The sequence below is a fragment of the Papaver somniferum genome, chromosome 9, assembly GCF_003573695.1.
Source record: "Papaver somniferum cultivar HN1 chromosome 9, ASM357369v1, whole genome shotgun sequence".
Taxonomy (NCBI): domain Eukaryota; kingdom Viridiplantae; phylum Streptophyta; class Magnoliopsida; order Ranunculales; family Papaveraceae; genus Papaver; species Papaver somniferum.
The window spans coordinates 178,764,594-178,784,797 of record NC_039366.1 but is presented as its reverse complement, the minus strand read 5'-3'; the positions used below and the strand labels follow the sequence as shown (position 1 = coordinate 178,784,797).

The following is a 20,204-nucleotide window of genomic DNA, read 5'->3' as shown; positions in this document are numbered from 1 at the left end:
AAAAACTCACAACAAATTCACAAAAAACAACAGAAAAATACAAATTTCATGAAAAATACAACAAGATACATATGTGTAACCTCAAGTTACACATACTGTAACAAAAAACAGCATGTCTACATCAATTTGAAGTTGTCCTTCTGAAACAAAATTGTTTCTTCATCCTCCTCTCAGTATCAACAAAATATAAACAACAAATTCACAAAAAATTCTCGGATCGGACATGCAAGAACAACAAATAATCGAAAAAAAAATGAAAAAAGTTTTGAAATCAAGCCAAATAAAATTCGTACCTAGATTTGTTGTTTTCCTTCTTCTGAAACAATATTATTTCTCTTCTTGTTCTCAGTATCAACCAAATCAAAAAATATAAAAACAAAATAAGAAAGATCCAAATCATAAAAATCGAAATCAATGGAATTCAAGACTAGATCGAAAACACACTATGTTGATTTCTCTATTCCAACCTGTTTTCTTCCTCTTCTCAGACTCAGCAAAATCCAAGCAAAAAAAACGATAATCAGTAGAAAATCGAAATTAAAAAATAGATCAGAAAAAACTAGTGAATCAAACCTATTTTATACAAACAGAAAATAAAAATTGATACAAACCTATTTGTTGTTCTTCAATGCAGCGTCTTCCTCTCGTCAGATCTGAAAACAACTGAATCAATTCAACGATTTTCTGGGAAATATGTGTTGTTCTTCCTCTCGTCTTCAATACAGCGAATCAAAAATCAACGCACTTGTTTGTTGTTCTTCAATGCAACGATTTTGTGAAGAAACAATTCGAATTCGGAAGATTTAATATCATGAAGAGAAAATCTAGTGAAAGGAAGATGCAGATACAATTTTGCCGAGAGATCTTTTGCCGAGAGAGAGAAAGTGAAACAGGAAATGAATCTGGAAATGAAACTCATAGCCTATTTTATTAGGTATATATAGTCAAGGGTATTTTTGGTATTACTAATTTCTTCCAAACCCTAAACTTTATTACCAAGCCCTGAAATCTAAAGTTCTGGGCCTAGAAATATCAAAAAGTTTAATTATGAAGTTTATAGTAATGAATCCATTTGGTGGGGCTTGAAAATATAGAACCCATTTAGTTGGGTGATTCTAGTATTTTTCACAAGTACCAAACGCTTTACGGCTGTCTAGGGCTGGTTATATTCCCCCTTCGTCTTCTTTCCCGCCCAAAATTCACCGCTAAACAAAACTTTAGCTACACAAAAGCTGCTCAGTTGCTTATATTTCTAGGGTTAGAGTTTTGGTATCTTAATTAGCTGGAATTTATCTCGTTTCCTTTAAAATCAGTAAAATGGCGAAAGAAGAAAAAGATATTGTAATCGAGTTGGATGAAGAAGACGATGGTGATATGGTAGATTCTGATAATTTTGTGTTCGAGAAGATTGGAAAATCTGTTCCTCTAAAACCAAACGACTCGAAATTTGATCTCGAAAGTCCTCCAGCACAACCGCTTGCTGTTTCTGATCGATTTCAAGTCATATTTGTTGCTCATTCTGAAGGTTTGTTTGTTTTTAGGGTTTTTCGTTTGCGCTTGTAATTTTAGGAAATTGTAAGATATTTGATTTTAATTTGCAATTTTTAATTGAATATTAGGGTTTTATGTTGCGAAAACTAAGGATGCTATTGATTCGGCTAAGGAGATTAAAGAAAAAGGAAGTGGTTCGTGTATTCAGGAGTTATGCATAGTTAATGTTCCAATTGGCAAGGTCCATATTTTGGCATTGTCTATGGATTCGTCGTATCTAGCTGCTTCAGTAGGTGGGGAGATTCATTTATATGCTGTTGAATCTCTGTTGAACAAGGTACTACTTACTTCAGTGGCTGGTGATACTTTTGAAATTTCTAGTTTAACTTGTCTAAATTCTGTATTTCTTGTGCTGCTTTTTGGTAGGAACAACAAGCGTCTTCCACATGCTCACTTCATGATTCAAGTAATGTGAAGGATTTTCGTTGGAGAAAAAAAATGGTGAATATGTATGCCGTTCTTTCAAAAGGTGGCACATTATACCATGGAGATGTGGATGGATCCCTTAAAGAAGTAATGGATAATGTTGATGCTGGTAAAAATTCGCCCTTCACAAGTCTTTTCTTTATTTCAAGACCTAAGTTTGATTAGTTTCAGCTAACATATCATACATGCATTCGTTTGGCTAGCGTTTACAGTGAGTAATTTATGGTGTTCTCGTTGTAGTTGACCGGAGTAAAAATGGAAATTTTATTGCGGTCGCAAGAAAGAATACTTTGAGTATCCTTTCATCCAAATTCAGGGATCGATTTCATATGTCGCTGTTGTTCAAGACCTTGGTTTCTGACACCGATCCAAAACACAATATAGTAGGTAATATGCTCGTTTCATCTTTTCAGTACAATATTTCAGCTTAAAGGAGCAAAAGCATTAAGTTTTTTTTCTCTCCTTTACACCGATCCAGAAATGAGATTCATTTATCTTATTCATGCCAAATGCACGAATTTATGTACAATATGTATGGTACATACCCGTAACTATGGACAGTGGGGACAACTTTAGGAAAAAAGTTGCATTGTTGAATAACTATTATCTAAGTTCTACCACATGAGGTAAATAAACTTGCTGTAGAGTATTTTTTTATGTGGCCTTTGACATCCATGGTTCCGTTGAACCACTTAATTAGTTATGGATAACTGTTGAATTTCCTTTTACTTTTTGAAAGTCCAAAATGTAATAAGCACATTCGATATGTTATCTGTATTGGTAACTAAAGAGATCGGAGGTTCCACTTATTTAATATAATAAGCACATTGAATGTTCGAAATGTACATGCATTAAACACACTTAATATGTTGTGTATAATAAGCAGTTCAAAATGTATAATAAACACATTTGATGTTCCAATATGCAGCTGTTTATCAGTCTTTGCTTCATCACGCTACTTCATCATTACTCCGTCTTACTTGTATTGGTAACTGAAGAGTTTGGAGGTCTTGACTATTGACTGCTCAAGGGAGCCAGATCAACATAGTCGGTGTTTGTTTGTGCATGCTCTGAATTTTTTGGTCAAGATGTTCCTATCTTTTGGCCTCTTAACTAGATCGTGAGTTCTTATGTACGTCATGAATTAATAGGTGTTACATTTCTGCTTTTTGAAGTACATCAAGTGTGTTTACTTCTGAAGTCCGAGAATACCAGTAAAGTACGGTATTATTTGAAATAGGTGTGATCATTACTCACTGACTCGATTGTGTAACCCTCCCTTTTAAAGCATCCATGAAGTAAAACTTGTATTTGCTAACTAACTACTTCCTGAAAATTGCTTCAGTGGATTCTATCCAGTGGGTTCGCCGTGACTGTATTATTCTTGGATGCTGTCAAGTAACTGAAGATGGCGACGAGGAGAATTATTTCGTCCAAGTAATCAGCAACAGAGATGGTAAAATTACAGAGGTCAGTTCGTCATTCATGTGCTTCCAGTTTGTTATGATACTATTTCACTGAAATACAAGCAGGAAAGCAATTATGCTTTGGATGCATTTTAGTTATCTTATCTGATTGGACAAGGTCGTAAGCAACTTAGATATATCATCGGAAGTTGAACTTTTGATAGTAGATTAGTAGTAGAACAAACTCTGGCAGAAGGAGTTTATGCTGTTTTTTCTTTGTACATATAACTTGGCAAGCGTTTTGGGGTGTTATAGGTACTTTTTATACAGTTTTTAGAATATGTCTTCCTTACAAAGGCCGCAGTTCTTAGTGCTTTAGGAGTTCTTCTTTTAGTCTGTGTATAACACAGCCAAGGGTTTTATGCAGGAGTAGATGAGTAATTTACTCAATGGATAATTAGGCGTGCAATCTAATCTATCTTTTGCTGCTAACCATCCGGCGAAAAATTGTAGTAGAATTGGAAGTGATTAGTGAGTTGCTCCATTGTTTTTTGGATTTTTTTTTGAATTAAATCTTCTGTAGATGCATATTGACGTCTGATGTTCAGTGAGGTTCCAGTACTTTTGCCGAACTTATCCATGTTTGTTGATAGCTGTGTTGCAACGATACGGATACGGTATTGGATACAAGATACCAATACGCTACTATGATACACCAACTTGAAAAACTAAAATACGGCGATACGGCATACTCAATATTGATCAATAGTTTAACATAAATATATTATATATAAGATAGAATCCTAACAAAATACATACATGTGTTTGCATGATTAAAATATAATCTGTATGATTAACCTCACTGAAGAGAGAAAAAGTCTGGATAAGAAGGAAGAAAGTCCATAGCAAGATCAGTGGACAGATTCGGAACTAATAGTTTGTCACTAAAGTTAAAACTTCTCATAGAATCTAGTAAAATATCTAAATTTTCTAATATTTAGTCAAAGTTTTCTAACTGAGTTGTATCTTGAAGTATTGGGAGTATTAGTACGCGTATCCGTGTAAATACGTATCGATACGGCTGATTATATTTTTTAGGCGTATCGTTGTAACACAGGTTGATAGGTTTCCAAAATTGCTCACTTTGAAATACTCGGCAGAGGATCACTAGCTTTTCCTTTTACCTATTTTTTTCTCCCCTTTCCCTTGTTCCTATATTGCAATCATATATTTATTGAGTTTAAAGGCTGCTCGTGACTCTTGGCATGCAGGATACTTCCAAGCCAGTTGTGTTATCTTTCGGTAACGTATTTACAGGTATCATAGATGATATCGTGCACTGTGGAAGTGGACCACATTTGTTCTTGAGCTATTTGGAGAACTGGTACGGCAAGAATGTATAACTTGCCGAGTTTGATTCCTGATACAGTTTTCATTTAGATATGCATATATATTGTCATATTTAACGTTACTAACTGTTTTGCGCATCTGTCCCAAAGCTTACTGAAGTTACGACTTCTGTATACGCTTCCTGTAACAGTTAGTGATTCCAAATTTCATGGTAATTAACTTTGTTGATGACAGGGAGGTTGTGCTTGCCGCCAATAGAAAGAACACGGATCAACACATTGTTTTACTTGGGTGGTCTGTGGATGAGGAGCAAAAGGATGCTGACGTCATTGATCTTTCTCAAGATGACCGGTGGCTCCCAACAGTTGAGCTTCAAGGTTGAACTTCTAGCTATGCAAGTGACGATAAATATTTCAACCTTTACTTCTTTTTGCACGTGGAACCATATAATAAGTCATATATATTAGTTTCTATCTGTCATGTTAAGTGCTTTTCTTTGTATCTACTAGCTTATGGTACACAATTCTCTAAATGAATTTTTGCTTCTCTCACATAAGAAATCATTAGTATGATATCAGTATCACAGCAATGAATAATTTATGTTTTGCAGGATATCTTTCCTTCGGGTCTGGTGGTAGAGAGACACAATCAAGAGCAAGTGATGTTTCTCTGTTTAGTTATAGTTGCATAGTTTCAAAGATTTTACTCCCTCTGTCTCTAGGAAAGTGTACTATCACTTTTCTAGAAACGGAGGGAGTATACTATTAGTGTTCTAGTAAAAGATTTTCAGAGAAAGAAGGTTTTGTCTGCGTGCAGCATCTTTTTTCTAAACCATTTCATATCTAGCTTAAATATCTTTTCTCTGTTTCAGAAAATGGTGATGATAATGTGATTATGGGGTTTGGTGTGGACAAAGTTTCCTTATATGAGAAAATAAAATTCAAGCAGGGAGTGGAAGAAAGAGAGCTTTCACCACACTGCATTCTGTTGTGTCTAACCCTTGAGGGAAAGCTTATTATGTTTTACCTCGCGCGGTTCGTAAACACTGTTTATTTTAATTTATGTCTTGAAACACTACAAAAAGGATTCATGTCTTCTTTCTGCTTTTGCTGTGACTATATTAAGAAATTCTTTGAGGCACCAAGTTACTTTTTTCTTGTTTTCCCCCTTGCTTTCTCTGATTCAGTTTCGTGCAGGGTTATAGAAACTCCAACTTCGCCTCAGTTTGTCGATGCAACTTCTGACGAAGAAGTGATTTCGTCAGCAGTTGTACCTCCTGGACACGATTTGTTGAAAACTTCACGGCCTGAAATAAAAGGAGCAGCAGCGGCTGGTTTAGGTGCAGGGTTAGTGGAGATGAACCAAAAAATTCTTGTTGGGAAAGGGATAGCTGAGAATCTAAAGGGCAATGAGTTTCGAACTACTGAGCTGAATGATTCTTCCCCTTCTTTCAGTAGAATATCCAAGGGAGAGACAGGTGTTTCAACTCCACAGAAAGTTGGTCTGAGCATTGATTCTTCGACTGGAAGTGCCCTGACTGGTGCCTTTACCTCTTCCGAGTCATCAAGTTGTAAAGATTCAACTAGAAGTGCGGACATAACCAAGGGATATCTTAGGGGAACTAGTTCAGCTGGCTTTCCTAGCGGCCTATATAGTCTCTCAGCTGCAGATCAAGTCGATGCCAGATCGTCCTTTTCACCGAACCCCATTGAAGGAAATATCAATATAAGTAACGGTCTTCCTACAAAGGACAATAGCGTATTTTCTGTTCATTCTACTGGTAATATCAGTCAGAGTGGAGGTCAAAGAACTTCAGTGGGTGCCAGAAAATTTGAATCTGTACCTACTATCCGTAGTTCACAACTATCACAAGGAAGTTCTGCACCCGGCAGATCTTTCAATTTCAAATTGCAGCCTACACAGGAAGCTTCTAAAGTTCCTTCATCGCCAGTGTTGCTGGCTTCAGATCCTGCATTATCAAAGCATTTGGGCAGTGTAAACATCTCTTACTTTTACTCTTTGATCTAGTTCCTGAATAATGATTACTGATGTTCAGTTTCATGCCTATCTCGATTCTTTTGGTGCGTTTAGATACCTGGAGTTCTGTATCTTACAATTTTATCACTCAGTATGCTATTGATCTGTTTCCAGCGCAACTATATGCTCATTTCTATGCAGTCTTGAAATGCATAACCTTAGCAAAGGTCACAGCGATAAACTGCAGAAGATTTTTGTCCTTGATTATGTTCCTGCTGTTACTTCGTTTATGGCATGCAATCCAATTACACTGTAAATGCCACTATACGTTTCCTACTGTTTTTGTTGTTGCTATAGTTGCTTGACAGGACAACAAAATTTAGATAGTCTTGGCAGATGTTAGGAAACTTTTATTGGCAGAATAAAATGTTTGTTTCTCGGTATTTATTGTCTTATGCCGATGATTTAGTTTCTGGAAGGTGAGCTTACAGTTGATGAAAAGGGTTCTGAACTTTGTTTTGTCACTAACATCTAGCTATGTAAGGCCAATAGAAGAAGATCCTTCAGCGTGGTGCCTTAGACTAATTGTTAGATGTATATATGCGTCTCCATGTGTTGGTTGTAATTTACTAAGAAATCAATTGACTTAGTTAAGCTATCTCAGACAGCAAGGAAATTGCATAATCCTGAGACCTCAATCATATAGCTCTCTTTGAACTTTCAAGTTATAAGACCCATGGACTTGCAGGTGCAACAATAGGATGACACTGTATACTGTATCTTATTCTTTATCCGCCGAACTTTGTTGCATGAACTTTTCAAAATGGGTGAGAGAATTGTTAGATTTTAGAAGACCCAGTTACCCAGATATCGACCTAGAATTGTTAGATTTTTATATCTGTTTTCTTTTTCTAATTGCAAGGTATAGAAAGCTTTTTATCACAAATCTGAATCTGAATTGTTTTCTGTGAGGTTCATGCATATCCTGTCAATGGTTACATAGAGGATGTCCTAAAGTAAACACCAAGATTACAACAGGAGCCAAGTCATTGTTGCACGACCTTTGTTGAACATCTCGATGCTTTACTGGCAGAATAAACCCGAAATAGTATAGATCTCAGAAACCTGGGAAATCCTGCCAGTAGCATTGCCAAATTCTTCACACCATGCCTTTTGTAGTTCCATTGTTGCTTCGCTAAACAAAATAGATATGTACTTAAGTAGAAGTCAAGGTGGAATGGAATATTAATGAGCCACTGTAATTTGATTTATTTAACATATTTTTCCTGTCACCAAGATGTTTTTTCTCTATAAACAGCAATCTAGTTCGTGCTGCAGGTAAACGAGATGGCAGGGGAGCTAGATGATCTTTTACAATCTATAGAAAAAGAAGGTGGATACAGGGATAATTGCACCCAGAAGAGTTCGGTATTGTCCTTGGAGCAAGATCTAGAGAAACTCTCATGGAAGTGCCGAGAATGGAGGGTAATGTTTCATATCTTTTGACCCCATTACGATATAATGGTTTCAAACAAGGGTTTTGAATCTTGTGGTTGTGCCACCGCTATAAATCTTTTTCGTCCTACAAATGTGATCTATTTCTTCATCCCTCTTCAGACTTTATATGGCTTGGCATCTTATTGTATAGAATTTGGATCTGTGATGAGCTATTAATTCATGGATATTTTTCATGTCTGCTAGTGACCATAGTGCTGAAAAGATAATCATTAGGTACTAGACAATCCTTGTGTTATGACTTATCTGTAACTGGGGCTTGTTTTTCGGTTTCCCTATCTAGCATTGTAAAGTGTTGAACTGTTTTTCGGTTTCCCTATCTAGCATTGGAAAGTGTTGAACTTATTGTTCTTGAAGTGTTGAACTTACTGTTCTTGAATTTTGTAGAACACTATGGAGGAGCGGCTAGAGGAGATCCAACATCTTTTTGATAAAACTGTGCAAGGTATGTGTTGTATGATCACTGCTGGCTATATTTTATTGAAGAAAAACATTTCTCTCATCATCTGCTCCGGAAGATACATGCACCCTGCAATTCATATTCATCTTAAGGCACTTTCTTTTGTTAATCTCAAAAACACACTAATATAGTGTTTTTTTTTTTTTCAAGTATACCTTCTTATTTCCTAGGCACAATAATGAGTCAAACAGTCTGGAACATGTCTGTAATTTCTTTATCTCTTTTTCAGTTTTAAGTAGGAAAATCTATATAGAGGGATTTGTCAAACAGTCTACCGATGGCCAATACCGGGACCTTTTGAATCGCCAGAAGCTGAGTCCCGAACTTGAACAGAAGCGCCAAAGAATGTTGAAAGTAAATCAGGTAAGGCACACGCTACTTTGGTACAATTAATCCTTTTGAGTCGTTCTGGTCTATCGTCCCAAGGTTTAAGAAAGTACTCTGCTCTTCTCTGTGGTTCTATTCCAGGAGCTGACCAATCAGCTTATACAATTGGAAAGGCATTTCAACGCTCTGGAACTCAATAAATTTGATAAGACTACTGTGGGTTATAGTGCATCCTGCACTATTTTAGAACCTTCGAGGTATGTAGATAGTATATATCAAAACTCCAGAACGTTCATTTATCTGTAGTGGCTCATAGGTGTCTATCACTTTATCTCCTCTTTTCACCATAAAGTTTGTTTTATGGTATTATGTGTGAAGCTAAACAGTCATTTCTACAGACTAAAAGGCAAATAATGCCTTCTACGTGTATAAATCAATCATTTCTAGGTCACATTCGTCAAATTACAGGATAATGTCCTCCACGCGCATAGACATGTGTCATAAAATGGAAAAAGAGTAATTTTTAGTACTTTCTCGAGGAAAACAAAACGGGTTTCTGTGAAGTTATGTGTCATTGTAAACATTAATTGTGGGAATAATGCAATCTAGCAAATTATAGCCATGAACTGTGAGTTGAGTAGGTTTCTTGTAGTCTGATAGCTGTAGTAGAGATGTGTGGAAACTCGATTTGTTACTCGACGAGTGGAAATCCAGCTTCTGATACGATCTTGTGTAGTTGAACTAATATACATTTTTTTTCTCTGCAGACACAGTCAATCCTTGTATAGTTTGTATAACACTGTGAATTCACAATTAAGGGCTGCAGAGCAACTCTCTGAGTGCCTGTCTGACCAGATGACTGAGCTGAACATAGAATCTCCTGTTAAGAAAAGACAAAGTAAAACAAAAGAACTGCTTGAATCAATTGGCCTTCCCTATGATGTTGACTCCTTCAACTCTCCTGATGTGAAAAGAGGAGGTCGTAGTCCAGATTCAATCAAGAAACTCTCCTTTTCATCACACAGCTTTAATTCCAAAGAGCAGTTTAGAAGTGCTACGAAAAATGTGGAACCAGAAACTGCAAGGAGGAGGAGGGACTCCCTGGATCGGGTATGTTTCCTTTAGCTGTTCAGAACTTATGCATTAGATGTATATATTCTAATTTCTGCCGATGCCAATTTAATCTTATGATTGCAATTCTAATTTCAGTGTTTTTGCACTGAAGGAAGTCTGCGATCATAATCTACGTATTTTTTATTTCTAGATCTTGAGTTTTTTTCTGTGGTAGCTCAGGATCCATTATAAGTGCAATTAGCAAAATTTACCCCAATAGCTTGAAAACCAAGACATAAATAGGGGTATCTACTTCACAGGCATAGTTACTTTTACGCCTCTGTGCTTATTCCCTGAGGCATAGCAGAGCAGACTAGTACAAGATTTGTTGTTAAAATGTTTAAAAAGTGGGGTTTACCGTTTATGTTGCAACTGTGCTTAAATGGGATGTTTTATCTGGGTGTCTATATTCTGTGTGTTAAATAGTAAAAAGATTAGTTTGTCATTGGCCCGTGTTTATGTATGCAGAGCTGGGCAAGTTTTGAGCCTCCGAAAACAACTGTAAAAAGATTAGTGTTGCAAGAAGAACGCCACAAGGTCAGTGCAACCAAATCAGCATCGGTGGCACGTAAAGCTGATCATAATGCCCAATTGAAGCAGGGGTCTTTCTTTTCCCAACCAAGTGACAAGATCGACCCTTCACCTTCTTTGTTCTCATCCACATCCAAAGATGAGTTGAAAAGATATCACGCGAATCGAGGTAACTGTTAGTGTGCTCTTAGACTCATATATAATCGTAAGTTGCTTAATAACATGTGTGTCCATTTAAAATTGTTTTTGTAGAGATGCAGAGTGATCCATCTAAGCAGTTGTCTGGAAGTCCTCAGAGTTCTTTCACACGTGTTGATAACTACTCGGGATCAGCACAGTCTACTTTGAAATTTCCATTTATGCAGATGACAAAAAGCAGCCTTACACCATCATCATCAGCAGTCGCATTCCCATCATTGTCATCGTGTAACCCAGCTCAGACGAATACACAGGGGCCTTTTGGCTTAACTTCTGATAGATCAAGCGCTGGAATGTTTCGTATTCCAAAGTCTGAATCTTCCGAAGTCCAACCAAATTCTTTCTCTAAGCCAGTACACCAGTTTCAGTCCGAAACTTCACACAATCAAACACCAACAAGCAGCTTTTTGCAAGCGCAGCCTGTCGTAGCAGAGAAGAAGTCCCAGAATGAAGGAAATGAGCTATCAAATTCTTCGAGTGTAGGTAGTATCAATCAAGTAACTACAACCGAAAAAAGCTCATCTGCAGCATCCATGAGAAGTAATGGTTCCCCACTTAAAACTGCATATGCTGTTCCAACATCTACACCTTCATTTGGAAAAGTTCCTGGAAATTGAACAAAGAAAACTGATTATGGTAACTTGTCAGCTCCAGCAGTACCTTCTACCATCTCCTCATCACTTCCTGTTCACTCGTTGGCAACTACTACTTCATCAGTGACCACAGCATCAACTTCACCGTTCTCATCATCTGCCGTCTCATCACAAAGCTCTTCTTCCTCAATTTCACCATCTTCTCCTCCATCCCTTTTTTCTTCTGGTTCTTTCTCTTTTGATCCTCCAAACAAACAGCTCGAACAATCACCTAATGAAGCTGCCTCTTTAAATCCAAAACTAATTGAAACCAAGCCTCCTTCTGGTGAAATTAGATTGAACTCAGACTTACAAGCTCCTCCTCCGAACTCCGAGCCTCCTAGTAGTGAACATAGTTCGAAATCAGTAGTAAATGACCCTTCTACACATGCTCCTGCTCCACTTCTTGTGCTGTCCCCTAGTGGTGAAGTTGATTTGAATTCAGAGGCGCCTGTAAAGCCAACACCTGCAGAAGAAGTTTCAGTTCTATCCGCATCTGGAAGCGAGTCGAGTTCAACTACAACAGCATCCACCAGCGTTTTTACTGGCGTGTCAAATGCTTCACCTGAATCTCAACTCGAGACACCATCTCCTGTCGAAGCTCAACTACAATCAACGTCACCTTCTACTGGAGCAACCGACGGGAAGAACGAAAAATTGGAAACTGCTGTGACTCAGGAGGATGAAATGGATGAGGAAGCTCCTGAAACAATGTCTGACATGGGTTTAGGAGGCCTTGGTTCTTTTGGGCTTGTATCAGCCCCTACATCAGCTGCACCACAATCTAATCTCTTTGGAGGTGCATTTGGTAACAACACACAGGTAAAATCTAATCCGTTTGGAGGTCCATTTGGTAATAGTACAGAGTCAAATGCAGGAAACCCTTCTCCATTCACTTTGACCCAACCCGCTGGGCAGCTATTTCGACCTGCATCTTTTAGTATCAACACTTACCAACCTGCCCAGCCAACAAATCTTGCTCCTTTCTCTGGTGGTGCCTTTACTCCCGGTGCTCCTGCTCCTCAGCCGGCACCTAGTGGGTTTGGACAGCTGGCACAAGTGGGAGCTGGGCAGCAGGCATTGGGTTCAGTGCTTGGTTCCTTTGGACAGTCGAGACAGTTTGGAACTGGTTTACCAGGGACTAGTTTTGCTAGTGGTGCTCCTGGTGGAGGTACTGGTTTTGGAGCTCCTTCTATTGGGGGCTTTGCTAATGCTTCTACTGGAGGAGGATTTGCTGGGGCCGCTTCTGCTGTTAGTGGGTTTGCTGCAGCTGCCTCTGGTGGTGGGTTTGCTGCAGCTGCCTCTGGTGGTGGTGGATTTGCTGCAGCTGCCTCTGGTGGTGGTGGATTTGCTGGAGCTTCTAGTGGTGGTGGATTTGCTGGAGCTGCTGGTGGGGTAGGATTTGGTACTGCTGCCACAGGTAATTGTTTGTAGGATCTCACTCCAAAGACTTGCCACTCATCTTGTTTCGTCCCCTTAAGTGTCATTAAACTATTAATCATTTACTCATTTGCACAGCTGGTGGTGGATTCAGAGGTTTTGGCAACAATCAAGGAGGCGGTGCATTCGCTGCATTTGGTAGCAACAAACCAGCAAGTGGAGCGCCACAATCCGGTCTGTTTACACAAATACGAAGATAATTGAAAGTGTTCGTTTACCAACTAGTTTTAATGATGACCCTTATTATTTGTTCTTGCAAACCTAGAGCAGAGCAAATCTAAATGCAGTTTCGCTCAAAATAGGTCAGCTGCTTTAAATGGCTTAGCCCTTTATTGGTTGAGTTTGGCTATCCTTGCACTCTGGAGCCAGTGTTTTGTATTTGAAGTCAGGTTTTCAGTGTATCCTTTCGTACATGTTATCTAAGTTGTAGTTAACATGAATCTGGATTGTACTTCAATGTGAAAAACTGCAAGAAGAAAAAAGAAATTGTACCCTATCAAAGGAAGATTTGTGTGGGCTACTCAAAAGTGTTGGGCACCTATCTCTATGAAGATATTTATCATTTTCGAAACAAATTTAAGCTTCCCAAACTAAGAAGCAACGAGTTGAAGCTTCATGTGTAGAAGCAGGGAACATGTGCGTCTTTTGTGTTTGATCGCCAACAGTTAAATCTCCCCTGTTTCGAATGCCTGCTGAAAAAACTTTTTGGCCTTGGAGCCCGTGTTATTGGATCATCTAAATACTCCGTAGGCAAAATACTTCAAACTTGGATCTCATAAGATCAAGAATAACATCTGAGAACCATGAAACCACTGTCATGATGACAATTAACAGGTTTAGGGCCCAACATGGGTATTTAATCCGTTCTGCCAGTTTTAAAATGTCGATATCTCTTCAGGTGAAATGCTCATACCTCGCCTAGATAGTAGGACCATTGTCTAGCTCTTGTACTTGGTTTGCCAGTTGTGAAAGTAGGACCATTGTCTAGCTCTTGTACTTGCTTCCTTTCTCGACAAAATTGGTTTCCATGCAGTATGGGATGGTAAAGTTCTGTCAATCCATGTTGGCTGCTTCTGCAATTTATGTAACACAGTGCCCAGTTTGGAATGAGACTCTCAATCTTCTCACGGGTTTTGTGAATCTCAGCTAATAGACTGCACAAAGCAGTTGGTGAGCTTCCACTCAAGGTCAGCAGAACATAAGTTGAATTCAGTTTACATGAAATACTCGGCTTCTGAACGTTGCAGTGTTGCATTACTTGCGCCATCCAAAATGTATGATTCACATTAGACAGGAGGAGATGAAGAAAAAGGGGCCTTTTCTTAGGGCTGTTTCCATTTTATACTGGAACGTGCGGATCATTGAGATTGTAATGACCAGTAAATTTATGTAACTAATGTATGTTTTTTCATGATTAAATTTATGTAACTAATGTATGTTCTATCCTGAGTGCTACGTTATTAACCATTGCAAAGGAGCCTGCAAAGATGCAGCTATCTACTTGGCAAAAGCACATGAAAAGCCTTATTTCTTTGGTAAAGTTAACAGCATCAGGAAAACTATCACCACCATGAATTCTTCTGCTGCTCCAGATCCTAAAAAGAATCAAAAGAAGTTTATTAAGAACACTATATTTGTTCCTCCTAAGGATGGAATGACCATTAGTATGGATTTTTTGCTCAAGGAAGAAGCTCCAGAAGAAACAAACGATTTAAGACTTGGAAAACAGCTCAGATCTACAGAAGAAGGTGGTAGCAGTCTCACGGATTTTGAGTCTTCTTCCCAGGTTAACATCGCAGATACCAACACAATGAACCAAAAAACTCGCATGATCACAATGGGAGAAAAGCAAGTTACCATCACTGATAAGAAGACTCAGGTATCTCCTTTTCTTCTTATTAAATTTTGTTTTCTTCCTGTCTATCCTGATAAGTTTGTTTTACTTCTCTTAAATTTTTTGATATTTCTTGCCTGCATTTATTACGTTATAAAACACAGAAATATAACTTGGCATTTTAGATTGTTGCATATAGGTGCATATTTCCTTTGGCTTACTAAGTGGTTAATCGTAGGGTAGATGGCTTTCTATACTTCTTATAACATAATGAAAATCGTTTCATTGAACGTTCAAGGGATCAAAGTTTTTTTTTTGATCGGTCAATAGGAAAGATTTATTCAAACAACGCATACAAGCCGTGTGTAGGCGTATACAACTAAAAAGAGCACACAAAATCAGCCAAAACAGAAACACAAACAATAACTAAAAGCGTAGAAAAAAAAATTAAAGGACAAAGTGATAACATTACTTGTAGTCTGCGAACCTTAACAAGAAGGCCAACCACTTCAAGAAATCTCATCTATCTCCTTGAAAGTTAAACCCTTGTGATTTTTCTCAGCATCGTTAAACATCTGACGACGGTTTTCTTTCGAAGATGGGAAGCTTAAACCCCACAGAGAACCATGATATCAAGGGCTCAAAGCTATCAATACTAGAGATCATATCAAAGATATCATTAGGGCCCAAGACCCTGATATCATCTTTTTATGTGAGACTAAATTAAATGAAGCAAAAATGAAACCTTTAGTAGCTCCATGTCATTTTCCAAATGCGAGATATCTATCTTCAGTTGGATAATCTGTCTGGTTATCATGTGGAAGAATGGTTTTTCTTGTGAAGTTTTGAATTGTGAAAACAATATGATTCATCGTCTCATTTAAGATGACCCAAGTCAGCCTAAATGGTTATTATCGTGTATGTAGGGTTATGGGAAAGGTCACAAAAAGCAAGAACAATGAGAATTCATCAATGAAACAGGAAAGAACATCTCCAGTCCGTGGTGCTTATTAGGTGATTTGAATATTCATATAACTAATTCCAATACTTCTACTTCTACTTCAAGTGATGGTTGGATAATTTCGATGCTTCAGGATATTGGTTTAGAAGACCCGGGCTTCATAGGTCATGAACATACATGGACCAATAATAATCTTCGCACTGGGTTGAAGAATTGATCTAGCTCTTGGCAATACAAACTGGAATGTTAAGTTTCCTTCTTCAAGGGTTTTTCATCTCAATCAAATGGGTAGTGATCACTGCCCAATTATGCTCATTACTGATTACAATCATCCAAAACTATGAAAGCCATTTAAGTTTTTTCAAACTTAAATGACAAAAGGTGTGTTGTTGAGATTGCTAGAGCATGGAGTACTCATGTCCAAGGTTCTGCTGCTTTCAAGCTCACTAAAAAGTTGCAGTTCACTAGAATTGCGCTAGCCAAATGGAAGCTCACTAAAAAGTTGCAGTTCACTAGAATTGCCCTAGCCAAATGGAATAAGAAGCACTTTGGTGACATCAATAATACTAAGAATTTACATTCTCTTTACAAGAGAAAAAGAGCTAGAAATAATATTGACTCTCTCAAAGATAGAAATGGTATTTGGGTTCACACAAGAGATTAAGTGGCAAATCTTCTTACTGAAAATCTTCATTACTGATGAAGATAACAATTTGCTTGTTACTATTCCAACTGATGAACAAATATTTAGTTTCTTAAAAAATATGGAAAACTGGTCAGCTCTAGGACCAGAAGGGTTTCAAGCAGGTTTTTATAAGTCTCAACGAAATATTATAGGAGAAGATGTTTGTAACATGGTGAAGAATTTTTTCAGTTCTAAGAATATGTTTCAATCACTAAATAAGACCTACATCTCTTTAATTCCTAAAACTAAAAAACCTACTACACCCTTTGAATTCAGACCTATCAGTTTGTGTAATACTTCTTACAAGATTGTTTCTAAGATCTTAGTATCAAGAATGACACCCTTAATGGATCGTATCATTTCTTCTTATCAAGAAACCTATGTGTCTGGGAGATTAATCAATGACAATACTATCATAGCACATGAACTTATTCATTCAATGAAGAAGAAGGAAGGTGAAGGTGGTTGGTTAGCTCTTAAAGTAGACATGTCAAAAGTTTGACAGACTTGAATGGTGTTTTATCTTAAACGTAATGAGAGGTTTTGGTTTATATGAGGAATGGATTCAACTTATTTAGCAATGCATTAGCACAACCTCCCTATCTGTACTTCTTAATGGCTCTCCTTGTGCTGAGTTCAATCCTTCAAGAGGCATTAGACAGGGAGATCCCCTATCTCCTTACCTGTTTATCATGGCAATATAATGGAATGGTTTTCTAGAACACTTACTTCAGCTCATCATGCAAAAGAAATTCCTAGAATCAAAGCAACCAGAGGTGATCCTCCTATAAACCATTTGCTCGTTGCAGATGATTGTCTTATCTTTACACATGCCAATTTAACAAGTGTTTCCAAACAAGTCATTGAAGATTTTGGTTCTCAATCTGGTCATGGTCATTAATTTTGATAAATCATCCATTTTATTTAGCAATAACTTGGATCCTTCTTACTGTGACACTCTTAGTCACATTCTTGGTGTAAATAATATGGACAGTAATGAGAAATATCCGGGATCTCCACTTCTTATAGGTAAATCAAAAGTTAACTCCTTTGAAGAAATCAACATTGCATTTGAAAGAAGACTTGCTAATTGGCAAGGTGAGACAATGTGTCAAGCTGGCAGAGGCCCTATGATGAAAGCTTTTCTCAATGCTGTCCCATTATATCAATTGAGTACTTTTAAGATCCCAAAAAAATTGATTAAGAAGCTGGATACATTGCAGAGGAAGTTCTTCTGGGGTTATAAGTCCAATAGAGGTAAAAATTGTCAAGAAGCTCAAGGTTCATCAACAAGTAACGTTGGATACTATAAATCAATCTCTAAAAGAGATATATATGGTGTTTACAATAGAAGAGAAAACACGTTATACAAACGTGTTGTCAGGGAGGAGGAAAAATGAAAGTCAAGTTTACACACTACTATTACAACCACTAACAACTAGACTACTATTACAACCACTACTTAAACTATCCATACTTCATGATTCAACACCCTCCTTCAAGGTGGTGCATATATATCACAAATGCCCAACTTGATAAGTGAATCATTAAATATGTTATTTGATATGGCCTTGGTAAGAATATCTGCCAGTTGTTGTGTTGTGTGAACATATGGTACTTCAATTATGTTTTCCTCGAGTTTTTCATAGATGAAGTTCCTATCGATTTCAACGTGCTTCGTTCGATCATGTTGCACCGGATTTTCTGCAATTTTGATTGCTGACTGATTATCACAAAACAACTTCATAGGTTTTTCAACAGAGAAACCAAGTTCTTCCATAAGCCTTTTTAACCATAAAAATTCTCAAATGCCTTTCAGCATTGCTCTGTATTCTGCTTCAGCACTGGATAACGAAACCACTTGTTGTTTCTTAGATTTCCAAGTTACTAAATTACCTCCAACGAAAGTAACGTAACCGGATGTCGATCTTCTCCTATCACCTTTGCCTCCCCAGTCCGAGTCAGTGTAACCCGATATATCGAGATGTCCATGGTTTGAGAATATTAAACCTCTTCCTGATACGGACTTCAAATATCTCAGTATCCTTATGACTGTATTCATGTGTTGTTGACCCGGATTATGCATAAATCTGCTTACAACACTCACAACATAGGCAATATCAAGCCTTGTATGTGAAAGATAAATCAATCGGCCAACTAACCTCTGGTATTGTCCCTTGTCAGTTGGTATTTGATCAAAACATTCTTCAAGACCATGATTCTGTTCCATAGGAGACCCAATTGGGTCACAACCAAGCATACCGGTTTCCTTCAACAAGTCAATCACATACTTTAGCTGAGACAAGAAAATACCCTTCTCAGATCTTGAAACTTCAATTCCCAAGAAATATTTAAGTCCACCCAAATCCTTCATATCAAATTCAGAGTACAGAAAACTCTTCAAGTTCCTCATCTCTTCCGGATCATTTGCTGTTACCACCACATCATCTATATTGATAAGAAGCGCGGTCACCTTGTTATCTACTGTTTTAGGAACAAAGTATGATCAACATTACTCTTCGTATACCTAAATTTCTTCATTGCTAGAAGAAATCGACCAAACCAAGCTCTGGGAGACTACTTCAAACCATATAACGCCTTGTTTAGTTTACAAACCATGTTTGCATCGGTCGGAGCATAATATCCTGGAGGTAGTGACATGTAGACTTTTTCTTGAAAATCACCATGTAAAAAAGCATTTTTTTACATCATACTGTTGTAGAGGCCAACCTAAATTTGCTGCCAAAGACAATAATACTCGAATAGTATTGATTTTTGTAACATGAGCAAACGTCTCTTGATAATCAATACCAAAAGTCTGGGTAAATCCTTTCGCCACAAGTCTTGCTTTATACTTATCGATGGAGCCATCTGGATTATGCTTGATATCATATACCCACATGCAACCAACCGGCTTCTTCCCTTGAGGTAGTGAAACTATATCCCATGTACCGTTTTTCTTATGTGCTAACATCTCCTCTTTCATAGAGCCAACCCATTTCGTATTAGATAATGCTTCTTGTACGTTTTTTGGAATAGTAACATCTTCCATGACAAATGCTTTGCCAGCTTTTGACAATCTATGAGTAGACATGTACTTCACAATGGGATATTTTACATTCTTTATCGGTTCAGGTGAAAAACGTTCAGGTGGTACTCCACGATTACTTCTTTGTGGCAATTGGTACCTATCAGTTTCAAGTAACTCACAAGTATTATCAGTATTAATCAAAGGATTTAGATTTACCTCAGGAATTTCAGCAGGAGGATAGCTGGTTGTAGGTACTGTTGGAGAAGAAAGGGAGGAGTCTTCAATCGTACGCGGTTCGATCTCGTGGACTACTTCCTCGGGATGCATGGTAATCACATACAAATTATTAGAACTTGGAGTATTACTTGATTTTTCTTAATCGTAGCGGAAGCGTGGTGGGCCCATAACCCATATGTCTCAGGATCAGAACCTGGATCTGATACCATGTGAAGAAGCTCAAGGTTCATCAAAAAGTAATGTTGGATACTATAAATCAATCTCTAAAAGATATATATATGGTGTTTGCAAGAGAAGAGAAAATACGTTATACAAACTGTGTTGTCAGGGAGGAGGAAAAATGAAAGTCAATTTTACACACTACTATTACAACCACTAACAACTAGACTACTATTACAACCACTACTTACACTATCCATACTTCATGATTCAACAACAATCCTATTTCATGGAGTAATATGTGCATTCCCAAGGAATTTGGAGGCTTAGCTTTTAGGGATCTTGAGATGTTGAACGAAGCTCTCCTCACC

General features: G+C 37.7%; 2 protein-coding genes across 2 annotated transcripts; both read left to right on the top strand.

The window, feature by feature from the left end:
- Positions 1–1,186: 1,186 nt before the first annotated feature.
- On the top strand, positions 1,187–13,458 carry LOC113309958 (nuclear pore complex protein NUP214-like). Its single transcript, XM_026558482.1, is given in 17 exon segments — positions 1,187–1,525; positions 1,620–1,828; positions 1,918–2,086; positions 2,218–2,364; positions 3,323–3,447; positions 4,655–4,767; positions 4,968–5,110; positions 5,344–5,391; positions 5,605–6,728; positions 8,037–8,195; positions 8,613–8,670; positions 8,915–9,048; positions 9,154–9,269; positions 9,780–10,122; positions 10,594–10,825; positions 10,909–12,906; positions 13,005–13,458. Coding segments are annotated over 17 exon segments (5,448 nt in total). The 5' UTR covers positions 1,187–1,317; the 3' UTR covers positions 13,127–13,458.
- Positions 13,459–17,296: 3,838 nt separating this feature from the next.
- LOC113312917 lies at positions 17,297–17,806 on the top strand. The gene has a single exon (XM_026561649.1). It carries the CDS (start codon positions 17,297–17,299, stop codon positions 17,804–17,806), a length of 510 nt encoding a protein of 169 aa, XP_026417434.1.
- Positions 17,807–20,204: the final 2,398 nt, after the last annotated feature.